The sequence below is a fragment of the Talpa europaea genome (genome assembly GCF_964194135.1).
Source record: "Talpa europaea genome assembly, chromosome: 8".
NCBI classification, from domain to species: domain Eukaryota; kingdom Metazoa; phylum Chordata; class Mammalia; order Eulipotyphla; family Talpidae; genus Talpa; species Talpa europaea.
In genome coordinates, this window is record NC_140075.1 from 32,563,802 (window position 1) to 32,588,716 (window position 24,915).

At 46.9% G+C, this 24,915-nt stretch overlaps 1 protein-coding gene across 1 annotated transcript in view; it reads right to left on the bottom strand.

Annotated features, from left to right (window-relative positions):
- EHD4 (EH domain containing 4) overlaps positions 1–24,915 on the bottom strand; it is a gene marked incomplete at both ends in the record, with an annotated part of 71,026 nt that overhangs the window by 6,816 nt on the left and 39,295 nt on the right. The window contains 2 exons of the mRNA XM_084240527.1: positions 184–348; positions 9,434–9,846. Of these exons, the coding sequence (XP_084096653.1) occupies positions 184–348; positions 9,434–9,846 (578 nt within the window). The remainder of the gene's footprint in view (positions 1–183; positions 349–9,433; positions 9,847–24,915) is intronic.

The following is a 24,915-nucleotide window of genomic DNA, read 5'->3' on the forward strand; positions in this document are numbered from 1 at the left end:
CAGGAAGCAGATAATTTCTGCTTTACTCACAGGACCCTATCCTCATGGATTCCACCAGCAGGATGAATTCATTGCACTGTCCCCCATGAAACTTTCCTGTGAACCCAGCAACCAGCAACCCAAGGGTGGCGCCTCTCCGACCAGCACCCCTCGCCCCCCAACCCTGCAGTGGGCTTCCAGTACCTGCATTGCCTTGACCTCGGGGAAGTCCCCTGCAGAGATCTGGTATTCTCGCTGCAGCTGAATGTAGATTTCTGGCAACCTGCTGATAAGCTCTCTCTTCTTGTTTTCCTTTCCAAACATACTCGGCATCTCCTTCTTCAGGTGGCTGATGATGTAGGCATGTACCTGAAGGAGTAGATGTCATTTATAACCACACCCGAGGACGAACATGATGGCATCTTACACGCATCCTAACACGTAACAGGCACTCGCGCAGAATCACAGTCCTCAGGACAGGAGGGAAGGAGGGGGAGATGTTACAAGCCGGATTCTAGGTGCGGACAATGTGCAACACATGGACACCTGGAGGGGGCTGTTTGGGGATGTCTGGAAAGTAGGCCCCAAGCTCCCAGAGCTGGCCTGGATGGAAGGTTTGAGAGCTGGAGTAGAGGTGGTGCCAGGTGTGAGGGTGATGAGACCACTGGGGAAAGGGAGCAGAAAAACCCCACCATCCAGGGCCAGGAGGAGCCAGAAGACGACGCTGGAAGGTGAAATGTGACAGAGTAAGGGCCGTGGGAAGACAGATTCAGGAAAGCAGTGGCATCTGCGTTGGGCTTTGAAGAACAGGTAGGCTGTGTGCACGAGGGCAGAGGAGGCGGCCCAGAAAGGGAAGAACATGGACAGAGATGTGGAGGTGACAAGCGGTGGGGTGTGCTGGGGGCAGGGCCATGTATGTGGTTGCAGCCAGGCTTGGAAAGTGGGGCCGGGGGGCTGCATTAGATCCTGCTAGGAGGGCCCAGGAGCCAGTGGAGGATTTAGAAAGAGTCTTTGCTAACCTGATAATATCGGGCACCAGAAAGGCCACCATGCCAAGAGCTCCCTCCTTTCCAGGTGGGCTGGTGATGCCTGGCTGGGGACAAGGTGTGCAGGAACAATGCCCAGGGGACCCTGTTCTGGGGATGTTCTATGGCCACAGCTGAGTTGTGCCTCTGAGTGGCTATTCTGTGTCTGTAAGGAGCAAGCGGTATGAGGGGCACGTGGGAGGAAAGATCTTGGTTCTGGTGATTAATAGAGGGCCTAAGAGTAGGTTTCACCAAGGCCAGCACCTGGGAATACCAGGGACAAAACGAGAGAATTGATCTGTGTGGAAACCTGGGCCCAGGAACAGTGAGATGAGAAGTGTCAGGCCCCCCCACCGCCCGCCCCCTGATAGTTTTAAACTCAAGATCTCTACAGAAGCTCCCTCTGGGAGAGGGACCTGGGCACATGAAGGGGAGGCGCCAGGCCCTGAGCATCAGGGGGTCAGCAGGCCTGAGACTCTTCCCTGGGGGTGGGTGCATCCTGCAGGAGGGCTCTGGCAGGCTGCCTCACCCCCTCCTTACTATTTCCACCTTTCCACTGGCTTCTAACTTGAAGACATTAAGAAATGTTCCTCACAAAAGTTTTCTTTGTATTTTCTTTGTATTTCTACAGACTAATTTATAAGTCAAGAAAATAGCTAAAATAAGAAAGGATAAAAAACAGAGCCATGATTACGGAAAGAAAATGACTATGCAGCTATGGAAAATCTCATTAAAGAAAACAGACTTCTACTATAATCTTGTGGGAGAATGGAAATTAAATAAAGGGGGGTGAGCAGATACAGTCATAGTTCAGCCGAGAACCCCGGTATGGACGCACAGTCCCAAAAAAGGCTGAGATCTGCGCACGGGGCCAAGTGCCCAGTGGCTGGAGGGCCAGGCACCTAAGGGCCCCTCTACCCAGAGGGCACTTTCACACACGCTTCTGTTGTGCTCGCAGCTCCTGCTGAGAGCAATTGGGGAGAGAGGATTTTAAACCTTGTGTGACTAGTGAACTTGTTTAACTTATTTTTCAAAGGAAACAAAATATTTACACGGTCCTTCAAAATAACTACAGAAACCCAAAGTTTGGGAATCCTTTCTTTAGAACAATGCACCGTGACTGCACTTCTGTAAGATGACTCAGTGGGAAGATGAGAAATTTCCTTGGAGGGTGAAAGCATGGTTTGATTTGAGTGGGCAGGGGTTCCAGGACTGCACAGGACTCTGAGGGGTGCCATACTTGCCTCCCGCTCACAAGGGCTTTGTACTGAGAACCCCTTCCCAGAGGCCAGGCCTGGGGAGGCTGCAGGTCCCTGCTCAGGGGAAGCTGACTCCTCACCCCACCTGGCCTCCTAGGAGTGGAACCCTGTTCCTGAACACTGCTTGGTACCCAGGGGCCTGCTTTACCTGGACTGATACGCATCTGCCACCGCTCTCCACTCACCGTCTGGCACCTACTTCCTCAGTGCAGTCTTCGTTGTGTTCACTGGCTGATGCCTAAGGCTGCTGGATAATGGGCTGCTCTTGGACAAGACGCCTCCAGTGTCCTCACGTAACCCGGGCAGTTCTTGTGCCAGGTCTCAACTCCCTCCTCCCACCTGGCTGGTGCAATCTGAGTCATGACCCTCAGGTGACCTGCTCATGCTGCAAGCTGCTCTTGGCCTCAGCCTCTACTTCCAGGAAGATCCACTGGCCTGGCCTGTGGAAGGCGCCTGTTATGCTGTCTGCATGGCTGTCCCCCCTGCCCCACGCTGGACATCCTGAGACAGATGGGCTCTGCCTCTAAGAAGCATATCAACTTATTATTTTTTTTTTTTTATAGAGGCATGTTTTTATTTATCTATTTATTTATTTATTTATTTATTTATTTATTTATTTATTGTTTATACATGCACTGGGTACAGTCAGAAGCGCGGGAGGGTGAGAGGATTCACCAGAGCCAGAGCGGGGAGCAGAGCAGGCAGAAGGACCGAAGTACACTGCTGAGGGGAGCAGCGGGCGGTAGGAGAGGTCTGCGCGCCATGTGGGACCCTCCTCCGGTGGTAGGGGAGCAGCCGGGGATCGAACCGGCGCTGCAGAGGCCGCGGGCAGCTTCGCAACCCAGCGCTCAACCGCTGTGCCACCGGGGAGGCCCAGAAGCATATCAACTTATGATTGCAGTTCTTCGAATCATGGAATATTAAATCTGGAAGGGACTCCTTGAATTTCCTTGAACTCCTGGTTCCAGGAAACTCCTATGACTGACTCAAGGTTACACAGACAATGAGGCAGGCGATGCAGCACAGCATTCAACTGCCTCCTTCCTGTCCTTATGGAGTTAATTGCGTTCTGTGTTGTATGAATGAAAAATCTTACTGAAACTGATGAAAATATGAAATTCAAAATTAACTGTGCCCCACAGAACAGCAGCATGGAAAATTTGATTTGAGGTTTGGCATCTGATTTGTTCCCAGGGAACAATCCCCAGAGAAGCTTTGAAAGGTCATTTTCCAAACATACAAGAAGGGCTACATTAAGGCACACAAAGCACAGTGGAGAACACAAAGGCTGAGGGTGAAGGCTGCAATTTTCAGCAGGATGACACCTTGTCATTTCTGAGGACTCTTGGTAAACAGCGGGAATGGCCCAAATGGCTGAAATCCCCATCAGCTTCAAAAGCTCACTCCTGCCTTTGTGTGGCACAGACGTCTCTCCAAATAAATGGCCAGACTGAGACCTGTGATGGTCTTTGCAGAGGAGGTGGAAATAGTCTAGGACTTTTTGTTACTTCTAATACGTGACAGCTCACCAAGAAGAGGAAGAGGAGAGAGAAGGGAGGCAGAAGCAGGCCCCACCACACCGTGGCCACTGAGCAACCCCAGGTGAGTTGTCTGAAGCCTCAGCTTGCTCATCTGAAAAATGGACCCAGGCACTGATTCACAGGGTTGATTCACGGGAATCAAAGGAGATCGTGGATCTGAATGTACTTTGTTCACTAGAACAAGGAGTAAAAATGTTACTTACTATTGATCAATGGCCAGAGACTCAGTCGGTGGGGCAGGAATGGCAGAGACTGCTCATGGCAGAATAATTATGAACTTCATATATTTGAATGGTAATGTGATGAATTTGGGTTCCAAGTGCTTCATTCACAAGCGAATGATGTTGAACCCTGGGGGCTTTTGAACATTCTTATTTTGCCCAATTCATCCTTTTCCTTGTGTAAAACTGGAAAAGCCCCAAATCACCCAAAGTGGGTACTAGGGGTAAAATCAAAGGGATGACAGTGTCATCTGTTCTCTGGACCAATAACTCAGTAAGCAGAAAGAGCCCCTCTCCTTTAAATGAACACAAATTTGGGCCTCGTCGGTGGTGCAGTGGTTGAGCGCTGGGCTGCGAAACTGTCCACAGCTTCTGCAGCCCCGATTCGATCCCTGGCCCCTGGCAAGGGTCCCACATGGCGCGCAGACCTCTCCAGCTGTGTCCACTGCTCCCCTCAGCAGTGTATTTCGTCAGTCTGCCTGTTCTTCTCCCCACTCTGTCTCTGGTGAATCCTCTCACCCTCCCGCGCTTCTGACTGTACCCAGTGCTTGTATAAAATAAATAAATAAATCTTTAAAAAAAAAAATGAACACAAATTTAGACACAGTTCACATAAACGCTCTGGGACAATCTCATTAATTATGTCCCAAGAGAAGTGTATATAGACATCCAAGAGAGAGAAGCATGTTCTCAGAGTGCTACTGGATACCATCCCACTGGATGTCGAAGGCCTCCCCAGGTAGTTAGAGGTATGGAAATGCTCATGGAATCTGGATACTGGGGAACAGTTTAAGGGAAGCCAGACCAGGAAAATAGTTCTACACCATACAACCTCATCTGCAAGCTTAACACCATGAGCTGGAGAACTTCGCATGCTCAGCTGGAAACTTGCACTGCACATTTAAGGTTGGGTGATCAGCACATTTTAAAAGTGTGCTTATGATGATATAAAAAATTGTTAATAATGACCTGAAAGATGAACCTGTGGGACAGGAAGAGCGTGAGAAGGCAAGGGACAGAGGAAAGCAACTGACTGATTCCCACTCGGGCAGGATTGCTATTCTGCTGATCTGGAAGAGCCTTAAAGGGGACTGGAGGGGGCCGCCCAGCCCTCTGTGGTCAGCCTTCAAGACAACAGACTTCCTACCTTGCCTCAAGCCCTGACATGTGCTTCCACAGCAGCTAGGGCTGCCGACTGAGCTGGTTTTAAAAGTCCCGTGGCAGGCTGGGCATTTAAGGGCTGTCAGCAGCCCCTGCAGGATGAGTCTCACACCCGCAGCCTTAGCCTGGGTCCATTTGGTGAAATTCAAGACGTCTCGCTTTTCCGGAGCAGGAACTGACAGCGCAAACAGACCGGAAAGGCAGGCCCCGTGCGCGGCACGTGACTACGGGGAGAACACACTTTGAAGATAAACGAAATTCCTCAGAACTCTAGTGAACCTCCCAAAACACTGACTTTTCCTCCTCATTTTCAGCTGTTTCTTCCTCAAATGTTGACTCATTTTTTGTAGCGCCAAGAGCTCCACATGGGCGGGACACTCCTATTTCTGGGCACTGTTCTCAAAGGGTGGGGCCTGAGGGTGACCTCGCCTTGCTTTTCACTTCTGTTCCTTTAGACTGTAAGTGCTCTTTCTTGGGACTTGCAGGAGCCTGGCATCATTACATTGGCTATTTTAGGTATGGCTGAATGAAACTAAATGATATTTTCTAAACCTCTTTTTGGGGCTTCCCCCCAAAATTTGCTCTAAAAAATCATGAAATGAAACTTGACTGGCACCTCAGATTGTAACTTCATAAAGGATGTCTACTGATACATTAAGATGTGATCTTTAAGACTAAGCATGCTTACTCCCCGCCGCCCCCCAACTCTAAAGGTCTTCTGTTGCTTCAGAGTTGTGGGGGAAAAAATACAGAAAGTAGAGGAACCATGAATCTTTGGTAAGAGTGCCGCTTTTATGACATCTTGAGTTTGATTATTGTAGCACTTGGCAGGTCATTCACAATGCACTCGTTTTATTTCTGGTAGGCCGGAATTCTGCCTGATGACGGGGTTCTATAAATAGACACACTCCACACCCAACTCAGACCTGACACCTGTTTGATGCTATCTGAAAATATATCCTTATAAAATGTCAGCTTGATAAGCCTCTAAACTTTGTGGAGTTTCTGTGGATGGAGAATTTTGTAGAATAAAATAGAATAATAGACTAATGCAGGAAACAAAGACCCAGTAAGGAGCAACTGGGTCTGCTGTCCACTCTGGATTTCAGGTGAATGTTATCCAGACCCAGGAGCCAGACAGACTGGGGTATGAATCTCTATTTTGCAACTCACAGGCTGTGAGGCCTTGAGTAAGTCACCTCACCTTACTGACCTCCGTTTCTGAGATCAGGATCACACAAAATAACTCATATCACGCAAGCTGTAGCATATCTGGAAAATGGCTGACCCACAGGAAGGGCTAGTTTACAGAAGGAAAACTGGGTCAAGAGAAACAAAGATTAATAAACCAAAAATGAAGGCGCATTTTATGAACTATAAACACTACAAAGAGAACAACTCAGACGGCTCCTGTCCATTTAAGCAACCGGTCACAAGTGGCCACGGAACTGCTGATGACGAAGGCAGGCTCAGTGGCTCAGGTGGTTGTGCTGAGCTTTGCTTCTTATCCGCAGTCAGCTTCCTGCCCGCTCCAGCACGGTGCTGCCCCAGGAGCACACTGGCACCGAGAAGCTCGGGCTGAAAACAACCATACTGCAAACATTTTCTTTCATGAAAAGGAACAAGCCAGACACTATTCTTAGGAAGGAAAAAAGACCAGCCTTTTTTCCTAGAAGTAAGCTCAGCAAGTTGCCCACCCGCTGACCCCCTACACCCACACAAGGGCCTGCATTATTCCCAGCCAGAGTACAGAGCTGCACTCTGTGCCTCCCTGACCCCAGGCTCCGCTGGCCCGGTCAGAAGCCCCAATGCTCAAGGACAGCAGGGAAGTGCCATGCGGCCGGCCCTCCAGTGAACTCGCTGCTCTTTATAACATGTAAGGCTGAGTACGGGCGTGTCTTGATCACTAGGCCCTCAGCAATGACTGGTAAATTTAAAATGTCCCTAGGCATTCAAGAGTTCGGCATATCTTGAAATCTGCAAAGATGATGACATGATTTACTAGCCTTGGTGATGAGAACATAGTGGGTGGCGTATACTCAGAAGGTTAATTTCAGCTCTACCATCCGGAGAAGAGAAACACCATAAGCCAAGGGGTCCCTGAATGGGCAGAAACAGGGTTCCTGCCTTCGGGCATTAGACCCAGGACAAGCAGGAGAGAGAAGTCATTTCAGGAGAGCTGCAAGTAAGTGGACTTACAAACCGGTTGGCACAACTGCTTTATAGAACTGGGACAAAGGCAGCAGTGGCTCCGGAAAGGAAGCATCTTGTACCAGGAAGAAAGGAGAAGGAGCAGTGACTCACAGGCGCGCTGGTGACTGCGGATTAGATTAGCTGAGCAATATGGGAGGGGTGCATGAGCACCGCTGGGAGTCAAGCAGAGAGGAAAAGAGCAGGGGGAGGCATGATACACAGGTCCCTGGCAGCAGGGAGGCGTTTTTCTTGCCAGAGGAGAGAGGCTGCTGTGAGCACACACAGCAGCCTGGGACAGAGGCTGCAGGGGTGATGAGGAGGTGTTAAAGACTGCTCCCCTCACTGCTGATGTCAGCCTCAGTGAAATCGTCTCTGTCTTTCCTCTGCATTCTCATACTCCAACTGGCACACAGCTCACCATTCTATAGTGGGGGGTTTGGAGCCCAGCACCTTCCTCCTAAGTTCTGGCTCAGGAGTACTGAGGAATCAGACTGTATGAGTGGTGGTGGACCCCAGAAGGCTGGCCTGCTAGGCTCCAAGGCCAGACTAGGAGCTACTCACTGGGCAGTAAGAGGATGTGGGCGGGGACATGGGTTCTTTACCACCAGAAGACAAAGGGGAAGTGAGCTGGCCTCGCTTCCTGACCAGGGTACCAGTGGATGTGGAGAGGCAGGCCTGAGAACTGATTTTAGCTAAAGTGATGAGGCCGAAGCAGCAGGCCAGACTGGGAGCCAGGAGGACTGTCTTTTACTCCTGGATGTGTCACTAATGGATCAGGTGACTCTGGCAAAAGCACTTATCATCCTTGTCCTTGTAAAATAAATGAGTCAGGACAGACCTGGTTCTTGTAAAATAAGTGAGTCAGTGACTGAATATTAGAATCACCTTAGGAGCTTCACACATGCACAAGTACACACAGGGACATACATCCAGGCACCTGAATCAGAATCTCTGGGGCAGGGTCTGAGAATTTACATTAGTTAAAGCTCTGGGCACTCCTGATGATCACTGGCACTAGACATGCTCTGGAGGCACTGCCAGCATTAGGGGGCAATGACTTGATGTAAAGTACATGTATATTTTAATGGACTTTTAAAAAAATGTTTTTATTTATTTTGGGTACAAGAACTGGGATATAGGCCAGAGGTGAGGGGGGGTGAGAGAATTCACCAGAAAGAGTAGGGAGCAGAACAGGCAGATTGACTGAAGTCCACTGCTGAGGGAAGCAGTGCACGAGACAGGAGAGGCCTGCTGTGCCATGTGGGTCTGCTCCGTGGCTGGGGATTGAACTCTCAGTGATAGAGCTGAGATTTAACCCCTAGGCCACGAGGGAGGCCCTGTACATGAATTTTTAAAGGATAATTTTTTTCTATTCTTTTTCTTAGAGAAGTCACATGCTTTTCTCTCTTCAGAGATGTGACAGAATTGTCTGTCCTACTTAAGGAGCGTCAACAGATGCCTGCTCATCCCTGTTGGGCACACTTCTGGGGCTATGGAAGGGTCAGTGTGAGGTGGGGAAGTGGGAGCCCTGGGATGCTCCCAGGGTATGACCCTCAAGCCAACACAATCAGCAGGCGAGGCTGAGCCAGCTTCCTGCTGGGACTCCTCTAGGACATCAGCTTCTGTGCCTTAGGCAAAGGGTGACCATGGGGACATCTCAGCAGCCCACCAGCCCCACCAATGTCACCTGTCCAAGCGGCCACATTCCCACTGTCCACTCACAACAGCAGGTTCCAGGTGGTAAGGGCACTGACCCCTCCCTGTGTGCTTGAGGCCACACCAAGCTCTGAGCGTGGCGATACTGAATCCTCACAAGAACCCTGTCACAGGCTCCATTTTATGGGTTAGAAAAAATGTGGAAGGGCTGTCATTTGCCACAAAGCTGAGAGCCAGAATTAAAGAGGAATACTGATTGTGAGATTCTCTTCTAACTTATTCCATGTTCCATTTCCTCAGGCTCCTGATGTGGAGCCTCCCCACGCCCAGTCTTCCTAAGAGGGGCGAGAGCAGGAGGGTCTCCTGCCCGAGGCCTCCTGGGGCATCTTCCCACTCACCTTGGCCAGTCTTGCTCGCTTGATGAGGTCATTGAGTTTGCGAACAGCTGCCTTCTGGGGCAGGCTCTGGATGTCTCTGAAGAGGTCCTGGGCCTCGGCCTCAAAGAGTCGGCGGTTGTCAGTGTTCTGCAGCGGCTGTGCCCAGAAGGAGCCGATATAGACCCTCAGCACCTCAGGCGTGTTGATGACCTTGCCCAGGGACCACATGAGGGCCCCATAGACGCGCATCAGCTGCTGCGTGTCCACCTGGTCAGCCTTGTTCAGCACGACGCGGATCTTGTCATCCTGGCCTCGAAAGGCCTTGATGGCCTCTGAGAACTCATCGGAGATGTCTAGTTTGTGAGCATCGAAGAGCAGGATGATCCTGTCCACCCGCTCGGCGAACCACTGTAGGACCTGGCAGAAGTCATACCCTGGGTGGAGAGAAGAACGCATCAGTGTGGTCATTGCTCAAGAGACATGGCCGCTGCGAGGGCTCGGGGCCATCTGGCTCTCCTGGGAAGAGAGTTCCCAGCTCTAGGCTGGAGACAGCGAAGGCTTCATGGCCTGAAAATCATTTCCAGTGGACCCGTGGGCTGGATGCACTGAGTCAGTGCTAGGGTCCCAGGAGAAAGGGTGCCAGTAAGAAAGTCTCTTACTTCACTTACAGTCCCTCAGATCAACGGCAACACTGATCAAAGTCTCTATAAAAACCACAGGCCATGGGTGTAAAGTTCTTACTTCTGTCAAAGCCTCACTTTTCTGAAAGAACCAGCAATAGAGAAGGAAGAAAACCTGGACACCATGTGGAGTCCCCTGGGGTGTCCAGGAAACACAATGGAAGAGGGATCGCCTTCTGTGAACCCAACATTTTAAGTGTTAGGGTCAAAGGGACCTGGCCAAAACTGTGACAAGCATTTATCACTGGAGCTATTTATATCTTAAGCATGTTAAAAATACTTAGAAAAAATCTGTCTGACAGCCGTTCTGTAAAATGGTCTCTTGCCAGTACTTAAAAAAAACAAAGGTTCAGCCTACGACAAATTCTGTTTAGTTCGCCTTGGCTCTGTACCACTGGGCCCCGAACTGCGCAGCTAGATAAACACTCCTCTCAGCCTGTGGTCAAGGCTTTCAGGCATTTCTCCAGGGAGGCCGGCTCCCAGGAACAGCAAGCAAGAGGAGGCTACCCCCATGTGGTTCCTCTACACTCTCAGTCTGATTGGCTGTGGAATCAAAGGCTCAGTGCTGCCCCATCAGAGCAGAGATGGTGCCTTTTGTGACTCCCACACAGCTGATTTTAGATCTCAAAAGCTTCCAAACATAAATGAAAGTCTAGAGAATAATACAATGAATGCTGATTACCTCCTACTTTTTTTTTTTTTTTACCTCCTACTTTTAATAAATTTTCACAATGGTCTTAGGTACTTTTTTCCCCCACTACTCTTATTTAATGTAATGTTTTGAAATCCATCCATGTTGTTACATGTATTAGTAGTTTGTCCCTTTAATGCTGATTAGGGTTCCAGTGCATGAATATACATTTTCTTGTTTAGGTACTTTTATAAATGTAAGTGTAGTTTATTTATGAAGTCAAATACTATACAGCAGTGAGGATGAACTGGATTCTCACTTGCCAACACAAGTAAATCTCAAAAAGATTGGTGAGTAAAAAATCCATTTCAAAAGAGATAGCAGCACTGTTTACAATAGCTAAGCTTTGGAAACAACCCAAATGCCCAAAAATAGATGACTGGATCAAGAAGATGTGGTCCATATACACCATGGAATATTACTCAGCATTCAAAAAAGAGAAACACATGCAATTTGCAGCAACATGGATGGCGCTGGAAGGGATCATGCTCAGCGAAATAAGCCAGAAAGAAAAAGAAAAATACCGGATGGTCTCACTCATAGCAGGAATCTAGAAACCTTAAATAAGGGACCAGGAAAAAGAATAACTATAAGAAAGTGAAAATCAAAATCAACAAACAACTATGAATCAGAGACACTCTATGAGGGGTGGGGTGGCAGGGAGGGGAGGGATTGGGGTCAAAATAGGGGGTCGCAATTGTATGGGGAATATAAAAATAAAATTTATAATTAAAAAAAAAAACCAAAAAACCAAACAAACAAAGCCAATACTCAACAGACTCTGGATGCATATTATGACACACACAAAAACATTAACACTAATTCCGGGGTACCGGTTGACTTCAGGGGTGGAGGGAGTGAGGGATTTAAGGTAGATGAGAAGGTGTCTAGAGAAGAATCCAACAGGCAAAAATAAAGGGGGTCTTTAAGTACTGCGTGCCACCGATTGCGCCTCTATGGTGATGGTGCACGGGTGAATAGGTGATGAGAATTTTGCAGGGACTACACCTGAAAGGAGAAACCATGTATTGTACAAAAAGGAAGAACAACATAAAATATATACAAAATAAATAAAAATAAAGGGGAGGGTCCATGGACTAAAAGTTGCCATGAATTTGAAGAACAGGTGTAAGGGCAGTAGTTGAACAACAAACTGGATTCAGGTGCATTTTTAACAAAGACAGTAGATTCAGAGATTCTGACACCCCTGGACACCCCCTCCCGAGGCTTTCCTCAACCTCCTCCCCAGAGGAACCCACGGCCCAAATGTGTTTATGGTCATGTTTGTATGCTTCCAGTTTGTGCTTTTTCTTCTCTATTCTGTTTCACTGTGGCGCTCCCTGATTCCTTGGGGACAAGGAGGACAAAGGCAGTTCTCATAATATGGCCAGAACTTTATTTTCATGACTGCAGCCAGTTTAGTACAGAGGAAAGACCTACTGAACGAGTCTCCCAGGGACCATACCAGGGGTATCGTAAGATTCAGAGTCAAGATTGCACTGAGTTCTGTCCCTGGAAGGCCAGAAAAACCTGCTGCCCCAGGCAATAGCAGGTGGTTCTGTCGTCCAGACTGTACAGGCTGCCCTCAGGTGTCAGCTCCTCAGCAAGGGGTAGAGGGCGGGGGATGAAGGCACTGTGCCTCAGGGAAACAAGGAGGCACTTTGTAAACACCCACCATCTGCATTGGACTTGCTTTTGTAGTGCGGATTTTCTTCTTATCTCCCTGACCCAGACTTGGTCCCCTTTGTGACCTAAATTGGGTAACTGAAGGCTTAGAAACAGATGAAAGAAGATGCTCTATTGGGGATACAAATTATATTTTGCTGAACATCCTTTCTGTTTGGGGAGGGGGTGCCTCGTGGGCCATCAAAGCTATAGGTGTGGCAGAATCCTTGCCCCATTTGTTAGCAGGTTGGGGTGAGGGGGGAGATCCACAATCAGAAAAGCATCTCCTTCCACCAGGACAGGGTGCTGAATCTTGAGGAGGATGAGATAGGAACAGGGAAACTGAGAATCCATTGATGGCACAAGTCGTTGAGTTGAGGATTTAGTGGTGGTGGTTTCCTAACCAGCTATTGAAAGTAGTTCTCTGACCTTCCTACCAATTCTGTGAACAACCTCATCTCTGAAAAAACCCTCTTCTGTTTATGTTAGCCTGAATTAGCTTTTTTGGTGTGCTACCAAGAACCACGATTGGCAAATAATTTTTCCCACGTTTAAACATTCTGAACTCTGGATGCTTTTTACAATCAGAGTCCAAAGACACTTGCCACCCCCACAGCTGTCACCACGGGTGTAAACTCAGTTACGCAGGCACACCTCTTCCTTCAAGAGCCACTTGGGTCAGGGGTTGGCCTGCATAGTATCACAGGTGCTGAAAGTGAGATATGAGTGTTAATTCTGGTCGGCAAAACAAAATAAAATACACTTAGTTTATCTTTATTCAAAAAATTTACCAACAGATGGCGAGAGGTTAATCTTAGAAATGAGGAAACAATTTGAATCTGCTTATTTGAAGATGGATTTTACAATGTAAGAAAGCTCTCCTTTTTTTAGCTCATTGCTGGGCCAGGGCAAGCCTTTCCCTCTGGTTTAGGACCCAGAATCTAGCCCAAGTCCTGTCACTGTCCTAACACCTGGGTGAACCTGGATTAAGTCATATATTATGTAACTACTTTAAGCTCCTATTTTCCTCACTGTTAAAATTGGTTATTGAGTCATATGAGAAAATGCTTTAAATATACTCAATACAATGCTGTGACTTCTTAAATTTTTAATAAGTGTAAACTATTATCATCAATTTTGTCTCCTTGGGTAAACTTCCTAAAGTTGGCTCCAGTGCCACTCATTAATTTTAAGAAACTTCAACCCAGTCTCTTCTGAGTTTCAAAAGCCTTTTCTTTTTTTCTATTTTTAAAGATTTATTTATTTATGCATACAAGAACTGGGGTGCGGGCCAGAGGTGCAGGGGATGAGAGGATTCACCAGACACAGAGTAGGGAGCAGAACAGGCAGATCTACTGAATCACACAGCTGAGGGGAGCCGTGTGTGAAACAGGAGAGATCTGTTGTGCCATGTGGGTCACCTCCTTGGCCAGGCAGGGGAATCAAACTCGTGCTGCAGTGGCTGGCGATAGCTTGATAGCGTGTGTTTAACCCCTGTGCCACCAGGGAGGCCTATCAAGAGCCTTTTTCTTGCTCTCCTCTCATACCACTCTGCACAGGGTATTATAATCAGATGAATGCACAGGTAGGCTTGGCCCCAGGCTGCCTCGGCTTTCCTCCTGTTCCATGACTTACTAGTTCTGTGACCTTGGGGAAGTTATTTAACAACTCTGTGCCTCATTCCCTCATCTGTAAAATGAGCCTAATGCTAATGTCTACATACACAGGAAACTGTGCAGTTAATATATGTGAAGCATTTAGATACATCTTGGCACCTAGAAAACTCTGCAAAATGTTACCTACTCGTTATTTTCAAAATCTTTGATCCAGTGTTTGGTGCAGGTGGGGATGCGATAAATGTTTGTTGTAGGATGCCTGGCCAGGGCCAAATTTCTTAAAATTAATTAGGGTAAAGGTGACAATACAATGATGCTGGAGCCAAGTCAAGAACAGGTGCCGGTAAAAAGCCAATGGAGACTGAATAGAGAACTACACGTATTTATAAATAGAGCTAGTGCATGCACAAAGGCTTTCTTCGTGCTTGTGAAATGGATGGAGTCCTCCCTTGGTCTTAAAAGATCCCAGTGTGCCTAAAATAAAGCTATCATTCTCATCAGACACTTCCCAGGCATACAGATTGGCCGGATAACTCAAGGCATACATTTGTACACAGGAGAAGGGACAACGCATTTCCCCAAAGATTCTGTTACAGAGGGTTGTCAGGTCCATATTAACCCTGCTAAGTATTGTGTATCGGAGATACCACTTAAAAAGAGGTAAAAAACCCAAACAACTGGAACTTCCTTGGTGATGTAGGGATTGAGTCTCACTCAGCGCTATCACCTCTACAGCCTGAGTTCGCTCCTCGGCCAGGGAGCTAACCCACATGGCGCAGCAGACCTCTCCCGTCTCGCCCACTTCTCCCCTCAGCAGTGTTTTGTTTGGCTTACATGGTGTCTTTAATTTTGAGCTGCCTGTCGTTGGTCCAGACACACACTAGGGTCTCACAGACTCCCCAGGACACGTGTCCAATATCTGGTACCCATTTCTGAGTGGTCTTCATACTCTGACTTAGCGTTTGCGGCCAAACTGTGTCTTCTGAGAAGCTGCGCTCAGCTTCCCCATGCTCTACAGGGTGACGGTCCCACAGTGCTGTGTGAGCTCACAGGTATGGCTCCACTGGGCTGTGAACGTCCTCCTCACCCTGCTTGTTCTTTCGGCCGGAATAGCACTCACCAAGTGCAGGCCTCACCTCAGTCAATATTTCCTGAAGGATTAAATTATCTGTGGGAAAATGTGTTTCAAATTCCCAGGGCTGGCATTAAATAGTATTTTGGAACATATCTGTCTGGAAACTGGAAGCCTTTTGTCCCAGACTTGTCTGGCCCCTTCTGCTCCTTTCCTGTGGTTCCCTGACAGAAGGTGCCTTAGACTTGTGGCAAGTTTTCAGGCCCCAGTGGCCCTGCTTTGGGCCAACCCCCGCCCCTTTAAAAAAAGATTTATTTATTTATACATATAACAGCTGGAGTATAGGCCAGAGATGTGGGAGGTGAGAGGATTCACCTGAGACAAAGTGGGGAGCAGAAGAGGCAGATTGACTGAAATCCACTGCTGAGGGGAGTAGCGGGTTAGAAAGGAGTGGTCTCCTGAGCCATGTGGGTCACCTCTCTAGCCGGGGATTGAACTTGTGCTGCAATGGCTTGCAATAGCTTCACAGTGCTGAGATTTAACCCCTTGAGCCACCAGGGAGGCCCCTGGGACAACCCTTTTTAGGTATTTACCCATGAGGGGATGGGTAGCTTAGGATGTCTTATTGGAAAACTACTATCCTTTCTTCTCTTGTGCACTAATCTTATTAAAGATCTTTCACACTAAGAATGTGCTTTGTCTTTACATGGTGAATGGCAGAATCCATTCAGAACGTGCAAGTTGGGGGTCTCAGGGTACCTCTCAGTCTGCACAAAAATAGATTCACATTAAACCTCTCAGAATATAACAAGACATTTCAATTATAAAAGTAAAAGACAGAAAAAAACAGTAATTACCAAGAGTCTAGGATGGGCTGGAACTGTAGCTGAGGTACATAACTCTCATAAAACTAAGGTTGTTAGATTTACCTTTAATACCCCCAAACTGGAAACAGTTCAAGTGTCTCGCAACAGGTGACTGAATAAACTGGTATTTTTAAAGTGGAATACCACCCAGTATTGAAAGGAATGAGCTGACACCAACAACCACATGGAAGAACCTCAGAAACCTTTTGCTGAGTAAGAGAAGCCAGACACCAAAGAGTACATTCCGTACAATTCCATTTATATTAAATTCTAGAACAGGCGAAGTTAAGCTACAGTGATAGAGAGCAGATCAGTGTTGCCTCTGGCTGAGGGTGGGATTAGGACTGACTACCAAGTGGCACAAAGAAGGAAATTCTCATGGTGGCTTAACGTTTCTATTTCTTGGTGATGGCAGTGTTTACAGAATGCGCAAATTTGTGAAAACTCATTGAGCTGTACAATTAAAATGAGTGCATTAATATATGCTATATGCTATACAATAAAATTGACTTAGAAGTAGGGAGATAAGAAAGAAGAAAGGAGAGAGGGAGGAAGAAAAGGAACGAGGGAGGAAACAAAGCAAGAACTCAAGGCTGTTGAACTTGTTTAAAGATACACATCTCACAGACCGGTCACTAGACCAGGAACTGAAATCTGTTCATCAAAGCAACTATGTGAATCTGGCTGATAAGGAGTTGGATTTAGTTAAGGAAGGAGCCCTACACTTTCCTCTAAATCAGGCTGAACTGAAGAGGTTAATGTATAATTTGGTTCCTCTACTAGAATTTTGAGAGTCGTGTCATCTCACAAGCATCCTACCTAGAGGCCAAGGTGGGTAAGAGACCCTCTGTCAGTGAGCAGGGAGAAGACTGCCCTGCATTTATGAGAACTGATTCCAACCAGGCAGAATGTAACACAGCCTGGGGCAATAAGGATGTGTACAAGCATGTACACACCCATGAGATGCATGTGGGTGCAGTGCATGTATGCATGTGTGAAGGGCAGGGGAATCAACACAATAACAAAACTGTCCCCAAGGTATTCAATATATATATTTTTAAAATTATTTTTTAATAGAGGCATGCTTTTATTTATTTGTTTGTTTGTTTTGTTTATACATGCACTGGGTACAGTCAGAAGCACGGGAGGGTGGGAGAATTCACCAGAGCCAGAGCGGGGAGCAGAGCAGGCAGAAGGACCGAAGTACACTGCTGAGGGGAGCAGCGTGCGGCAGGAGAGGTCTGCGCGCCATGTGGGACCCTCCTCCGGTGGCCGGGGAGCAGCCGGGGATCGAACCGGCGCCGCAGAGGCCGCGGGCGGCTTCGCAACCCAGCACTCAACCGCTGCGCCACCGGGGAGGCCCTATGCAATATATTTTTAAAGTGCATTCATTCAAATATAGATACTTCTATTAGACCTTCCAATAGAACTTCTATTGGTCTGAAACAAAACTGAGATTTAATCAGTTCACATGCTTAAAAACATAGTTGGGTTTTTTTTTTTAAAGATTTATTTATTTATGAATACAAGAACTGGGGTACATAGTTTTTATCTTTGCAAAGAATCCAAAAGCTGTGTAACTTTGGGAACTGCGGAAGATCTCAGTTTGGCATTCCTGGCTCCATGTTCTGGGAACAAAGGGAGGGGGCAGGAAGGAAGGGGCTCCTTCCACCCAATCAGGGGCTTCCCGTCACAGGCCCCTGGAAACTATGGTCTCTAGCCCTCTGAAGGGAAACCCACCAGGAAATGGCACTGAGGTTAGAACAGTGTCCCCTGGCTCAGGTAAATACAGGGCGAGGGCCCTGAGGAAGCAAATTTGGCAGTCTATTTTTAATAGAAAAAATATACTTAAATTTCTTTCCAGAGCCAAGTTTCTAATTACATGAGTTTTAAACAAGATGCCTATCAATAAAAGGATTCGAGATAACAGAAGCAGTCAGGACTGAGTGCCAGTTCTCCTGGCCCACGCCCCTCACCCATTCTTGGGGAGGGAGGGCTGTGGCCCAAGACTCTGCTCAGACCTCTGTTGTCCTGGCACTGGCAGCTCTTGTTCCATGCCAGGGCACTTGCGTCCTACCCCAGCTCTTACTGTGCTAATTTGTTTGGGTCACAGCAGCCTCTCTCCCGGGGGTCTCCTAGACATCATGTCCATCTCTGTGTCCCTCTAGCACCCAGTCGATTGTCCGGCACAGACTGTCCAGACAGGCTGTAAGAGATTGCTGGAGATGCCCCTTAACTGGCTCCAATCAGCATTCAAATGACCCACATCCTTTCTGAGAACTCAGAGATAATGTCCCAAACAGCAAGTACCCTGATTATTTCTAGAATAAATGTTTACAGAACAAATTCTCCTTGATTAGCCCCACCTACCTCTCTAGCTTTTTTCAATCATAGTTCTTACAAAATCCCACCTTTCCCACCCCATACACCACAGCGGGCTCGTGGCTGTTCCTCAGAAGCATCCTGCACCTGCTGCCTCTGCATCTGCGCCCGGGGTTTCCCCCGGCCTGGAGTAGCCTTCCCTTCTTTCCCTCTCCAACTTCCCAGCCTCCGGGGTCATTTTCCTCCAGAAGGTCTTCCCCATTGGGAGGAAATGAATCTCTTGGCCCAATCCTCTTAAGAAGTTCTGTTTCCTGTCATAGTCCCTCCACCAGACTAGAATAAAAGCAGTCTGAGGGCAGGGGCCAAGTCTTTCTCATGTCAGAATCCCAAGCCCATTACAGAATGCTTTTCACTAGATATACCAGGCCAGGCTCCCTGTGATATATTCTCATAGTGCTGATGATTTTTTTCCCATACCACTATACTCAAATTATGTGCCTATTTGGTGATTGTAAGACAGAAATTGTCTGAAGGCAGAGATTCCACTTCTCATTCTGTTCACCACTGTGTACCCAAAAGATCTTTAAATCGGGAGCCAGAGGAGATATTAGTACCCCCAGCACTATGTGTTGACAACCTAAATGTCCCTTGGTAGGTGAATGGAGAAAGAAAACATGGTGTACAGATACAATGGAATATTATACTGCCTTAAAAAAGAAATTCTGCAATAGGAAGTATGGATGAAACTTGAGACATTATGCTAACTGAAAAAAACCAGTCATAGCAGGGAAATACGGCATGGTATCATGTATATGAGGAATCTAAAATTGTGAAATTCACTAGACTCAGAGAATGGGATGGAGGCTGCCAGGGACTGTGGGGCGGGGGAAAAGGGAGGGTTACTAAACAGTGGGCACAAAGCTTCGGTTATATAAGAGGAGTAAGTTCTAGAGATCTGCTGCACAACATTGTGCCCGTAGTTAGGGATACTGCACTGTACACTCAAAATTTTAAGAGGGTAAAAATCACGTTAAGTGTTCTTACCACAATAAGATAAATAAAACAAATTTAGTTTAGTGCAGTAAATTGATTTGAACAAGATGTGTAACTGATTTTTAGCAAGTGTGAGCTTAAATAGTGCTGTGAGTTTCTTTTTTTTTTTTTTTTTTATAGAGGCATGCTTTATTTATTTGTTTGCTGGTTTGTTTGTTTGTTTTGTTTATACATGCACTGGGTACAGTCAGAAGCACGGGAGGGTGAGAGAATTCACCAGAGCCAGAGCGGAGAGCAGAGCAGGCAGAAGGACCGAAGTACACTGCTGAGGGGAGCAGCGGGCGGCAGGAGAGGTCTGCACGCCATGTGGAACCCTCCTCTGGTGGCCGGGGAACAGCCGGGGATCGAACCGGCGCCGCAGAGGCCGCGCGCAGTTTCGCAACCCAGCGCTCAACCGCTGCGCCACCAGGGAGGCCCTGTGAGTTTCTTTTTAAAAAAGGACTGTTATTAATTGTAGGAAGTGCAAATAATCTTAAAATAAACATCAAATATCTGGACTTGCTCAGGTGTTAAATACGTATTTTCAAAAATAGTCTCTTGAGTTAACAATAACAGCTACTTCACTTAAACCTGTGCAAGGCGTCCTTGTATTGTTTCCAGGCTGAGTTTACTTTGCAACTGGAAATGACTGTTTCTGACAATGTTACTGGGGTTAGGTACAGGATGACAGCTATAAATAACTACAGCAAACGCTGAGCTCTCTCAGCATTCCCACCACGCCTCGAGTGCTTTTTATCAATACAACCAACTGTGATTTTCACAATAATCCTCAGGCAGGGACTGTCCCTATCACAGGTGAGGATACAGAGCTTCAGGGAGGTTATTATCATACCCAGAGTCACAGAGCTATTTATCAAGGGAGCCCAGGCATCCTAATCCCAAAGCCTGTGCTTTTTATTCACTGCACTGGACCCTAAGTTACTAGGCTGGTAGGACTCAAGGTGATTTCTAGTTTCTCTTTACTGATTTTTAACAGTAGTTTCCTAAGTGTTCTACAACACACATACACTATTTTCATACGAAAAAAGATAAGCACATTGTGAAAATCACGTTCCCCAGACTGGGCTGACAATATTATTGATGAGGATGTTCCTATACTCTATAATGGTGTTTATACCTAGGTTCTGGCTTTCTAGCATTTTCTTTTTCTTTTATTAAAGACTTATTTTATTAATGCATATAAGAGCTGGGGTGTAAGCCAGAGGTATGGGGGCAGGGGTGAGAGGATTCACTAGAGACTGAGTGGGGAGCAGAACAGGCAGATCTACTGAAATACACTGCTGAGGGAGGGGCAGGTGAGACAGGAGAGGTCTGCTCTGCCATGTGGGTCAGCTCCCTAGTCAGGGATCGAACTAGTGCTACAGCAGCTGGTGATAGCTTCACAGTGCTGAGACTTAACCCCTTGTACCACCAGGAAGGCCCTTTCTAGCATTTTCTATAACCGCCTTAAGAAGTTCCAAGGGCAACTACATAGCCCCAGGGGGGAAGGCCACCCCCAATCTGTTTGCCAGAACAATGGGTACAGCCTGTGTGAAAGTAAGTCACAGACGTTTCACACCTACAGCCTTTTCTGCCCCTCTGTTCTTCTCTGGCCCCTTACTCTTCCTCTCAGCCGAACAGGCTATTGGGTGGGGATGGGGGCACCCAGACTCCTACTGAATGTGGGGAGCGGCTGGTACTAAACCCTGACCTGGAGATTCAACAAGACTACCCAGAGCAGACACACTGCAGCCTCCGTATCTGTGCAGAAGCTTTTTTTTTTTTTTGTAGAGATTCAAAGCACATTCACCTGGGACATGCATTCCTTGGCTGTAGCCACTTCTTGGGAGAATGTCATCGGCTGGGAAAATTCCTGCAGTTACAGAGTTCCTGCCTCACCGCCCAGCCTGAGGGGGCTTGGCTACTGAATATGCCACAGCTTAAGTAAAACCAAGGCCGAATCTGTCCTTGGATGGGCTTGGCATTGTTTATCCTCTATCTCCTCGCCGCAGTCCTCCCTTTGGAATTTAGTCCAAGACCCTGTGAATTATTTTGCCTGTGTCTGTTTCCTCCTAAAATAAATAAGCTAACCTCACAGCCTGTATCTCCTTCCTAGAGAGATGTTGTGAAGATAATGATGGAACAGATGGGGCCACAATACTCCAAAGTCCCCATGCATCACTGAGTCACACCACCCAGGGATGGGAGACAGAGAATGGCTTTATTTGAATATTTAGCCTGATTAATGCCGCTGCTTCTGGTCATGTGACCATGTCAAGGGAAAAATCAGGTTTCATATCTCATTTTCTATCAGATTAAAAATTAGGTTAAGAAGCAGGTCCATTTAAAGAGGACTGAGCTCTGGATAAAGACAGCAAAATGACACAGCATTTTCAGCTCTTTGCTGGAGAGAGAAGTTGGTGAAAATCTACCAAGAAAAGCCTGCAAGTCTTGGAGCCTGACTCGGCCATTTCACCGTGCTGGGCCTCCGTTGCTGCATCTATCAGATGGGTGGGATGGTCAATAAGAATTCTTTCTAGATCTTGAGTTACAGCTATAGATGGAAGTTCTGACTTCTAAGGATTTTCTGAAATAAAAAGTCAAATTCTCGGGAAAATCAATTTCCCTCAGGGTCTGCATAGTATAGATAGCAATTAGTTAGAACCAGCATAAGAATGTAAACCTGTTTGGGTGGCTTCAGCAATACTTGATGAGTGACTCTAACAAAATTATCAGGCAACAAGTTCATTTTATTATTTTCCTTCCACTAGACTCATGTGCTGCAGCATTTGGAACTGATTTGAATGTCCTTGCATGTCTCCATGGGGGTAGATAGCTGCCTTGCAAGTTTAACTTTCTTGTCATCTAATTCTAAACAACTAGGCTGCAAAAATTATTAGAGGAAAAGTCACAGAATTTGAGACTTTTAAAGATGCATAAGAGGTCATCAGATTCTACATTCTAATATCAAAATTAATAGGACCTGGCAATGGAGTGTCACGCACATGGAAATAGCCCATCTCTCATTTTTCAAATGAGCCTTGTGTACCTCAGGCAGGAATGTGGCATACAATATGTCTATAAATCAGACAGTCAGTTTGTATTTGTATTGGTTTTTCTTGAGGCAAAATGCCAATGGAATACAGACTCCACCCAAGTGTGATGAGGGCAAATATTTACAAACAAGACTTCAACCTTGACAATGCTGCTTGTCATTTGGCGGTTCAGGAGGACAAAAAGACAATGTGTCTTCAAGTCATAATTTTTTAAAAAGAAATGCTAAACCAAGAGGATGACAACTTTGGGATCAGCGAAGGGCTTAAAAGCAATTTCTGCGCCCTTGTCCCCTGCCCTGCCCTAGTCCTCCTTTCAAACATTCCCAGCTTTGTCTGCGAGCTCTGCGAGCATGTGGACAACAGCCAGGCGGGAAACCCAGCCCCAGCGACAGTTATCAGCTAACACAGCCCTGAAGACAAACTGTTACTCAGAGATAGTTATTTCCAGGTTATGTCACAGATGGAAAGACAGACCAAGTCAGTAGGAATGACGTGAATCCACACTGGGTTCCTTTATTTTTTTAAAATGACTTACTTGGGCCTCCCTGGTGGTACAACGGGTTAAGCACAGCACTATGAAGCAATCTGAAGCCTCCTCAGCACAAGTTTGATCCCCGGCCCGCCAGGGAGCAACCCACACGGCGCAGCAGACCTCTCCTGTCTCGCCCGCTGCTCCCCTCAGCAGTGTATTTTGGTTAGTCTGCCTGTTCTGTTCCCCAGTCTGTCTCTGGTGGATCCTCTCATCTGGTGGATCCCGGCATCTCTGGCCTGTATCCCAGCTCTTGTATGCATAAATAAATAAATCTTAAAAAAAAATAAAATGACTTACTTATTTTACTAAGTAAAAGTCCACGTAGTTACCAGTAGTATTTCACAATGGTCAAATGCCTCCAGAAAGGAAATATTTTGTAAAAGATCCATAAGCACACGTAACCAGCTAACAATGAGAAATGGTAAGTGGAATCAGAAGGAGATGGCGTGCACCTCTCAGAGAACGCAAAGATAAAGAAAACTGGTATTGCCCTAGACTGGGAAGATATGTGGGGGCAGGCACTTCTGTATTGCTGTGAGAAGGGAAACAGGTACACCTTCTAGAGAGGGCATTCTGGCACCAGCCAAAAGATCACAGTTCCTTTCGAATCAGCAATTCCACTACTGGGAGTGTATCTCATAGTTTCATTAGCACATTCTATGCAAATATACCTTTGCTGTATGTGCAAACAGTCCATATTCACCGTGGCACTTTTTATAATAGCAAATGATTAGAAACAACCTGAATGTAATCCATCAAAAGGATGCCAGCTATTAATTCTGGGACTGTGCTATGATGGAATAAGAAGGAGACAGCTCTAAAGTCCCAACATGGTCATGTTCCAAGAATTATTGCTAAGCGGAAAATTCTTGGCGCAGCGGACCCTCCCACTCTGGAAGGAACGCTGAGGCTGCTGACGGAGTTTGTTCTGGGAGAGGAATGGGGATGTGGGTGGGACAGGCGCCCTTCACTATCTAGCATTTTGTAACTCAAAGTTTTTGTCCCAAGCACGTACACAAAACAGAGAGAACTTGAGAAAGGTGAAATGATCAAAACACTGACTAGTGCTTTGCATAGTGCCCTGGACCCACACAGCAGGTGGCTCTGAGAGAGACTGAAGGAATCCAGGCAAACTGGAGGCTTCTTGAGGAAATTGCATCACAGCATGTGTGAGAAATATCCCCTGATATAAGAAAGTGGATTATGGCAAAAGGAACTGGGAAAGTGACTAGAACACCACAGAACACCTTCTGGGTCATTCTCTTCAGCTGGGACCCCAACCTCAGCCCTGGCCTCCATTCTCCTGGTTTTCCACACCTAAATAGTCAAGTCCAAATACTTTCTCTTTCTGTTCCCCTCTTTTTTGGGGGACCCTGGAAGAACAATGTCCTTGTCTTAGTCCCAGGGCTGGGATACCACCCACTCTCCCCTGGAAAGCTCCAGAGCACTTGGTGGAGCTTACTCTTTGATCCTGATGAGTGTATTCTGGGATCACTTCAGTTCCCCGAAATAAAACAAAGACCACCGCCCACCAGGTATTCCACACCACACTATGTTAAATTGTTTACATACGTTATGTCACCTTATCGTCAAGCAACCCTGGGAGGGAGAATTCAATCACTTTATCGAAGTATGAACTGAGGCTCATAGGGTCCCACAGTGAAGAATGGGGGCCAGGAGGTCAGCTTCCCTGGGGCCAAGAGTGAATTTGCCATATCTCCTCATGTACCTCTTGATGATCTGACATCACTGCTATTTTCTGTATATTTTTACATCCACTGGCTCCAAATGACCACCAAGGGATGAAGGGACGAAGGGACGAAGCCTGACTTCCATCCACACTGTGGATCTTGGGAGCCTGTCTCTTCTTTTTCTCACCCCATGCTAGCTTCAGCACTAATATCTATGGAGCACCAAAGTATTTACACTGATTATTCAGACCCTCACAAGATCCAATCCTGGGCAGGAAAG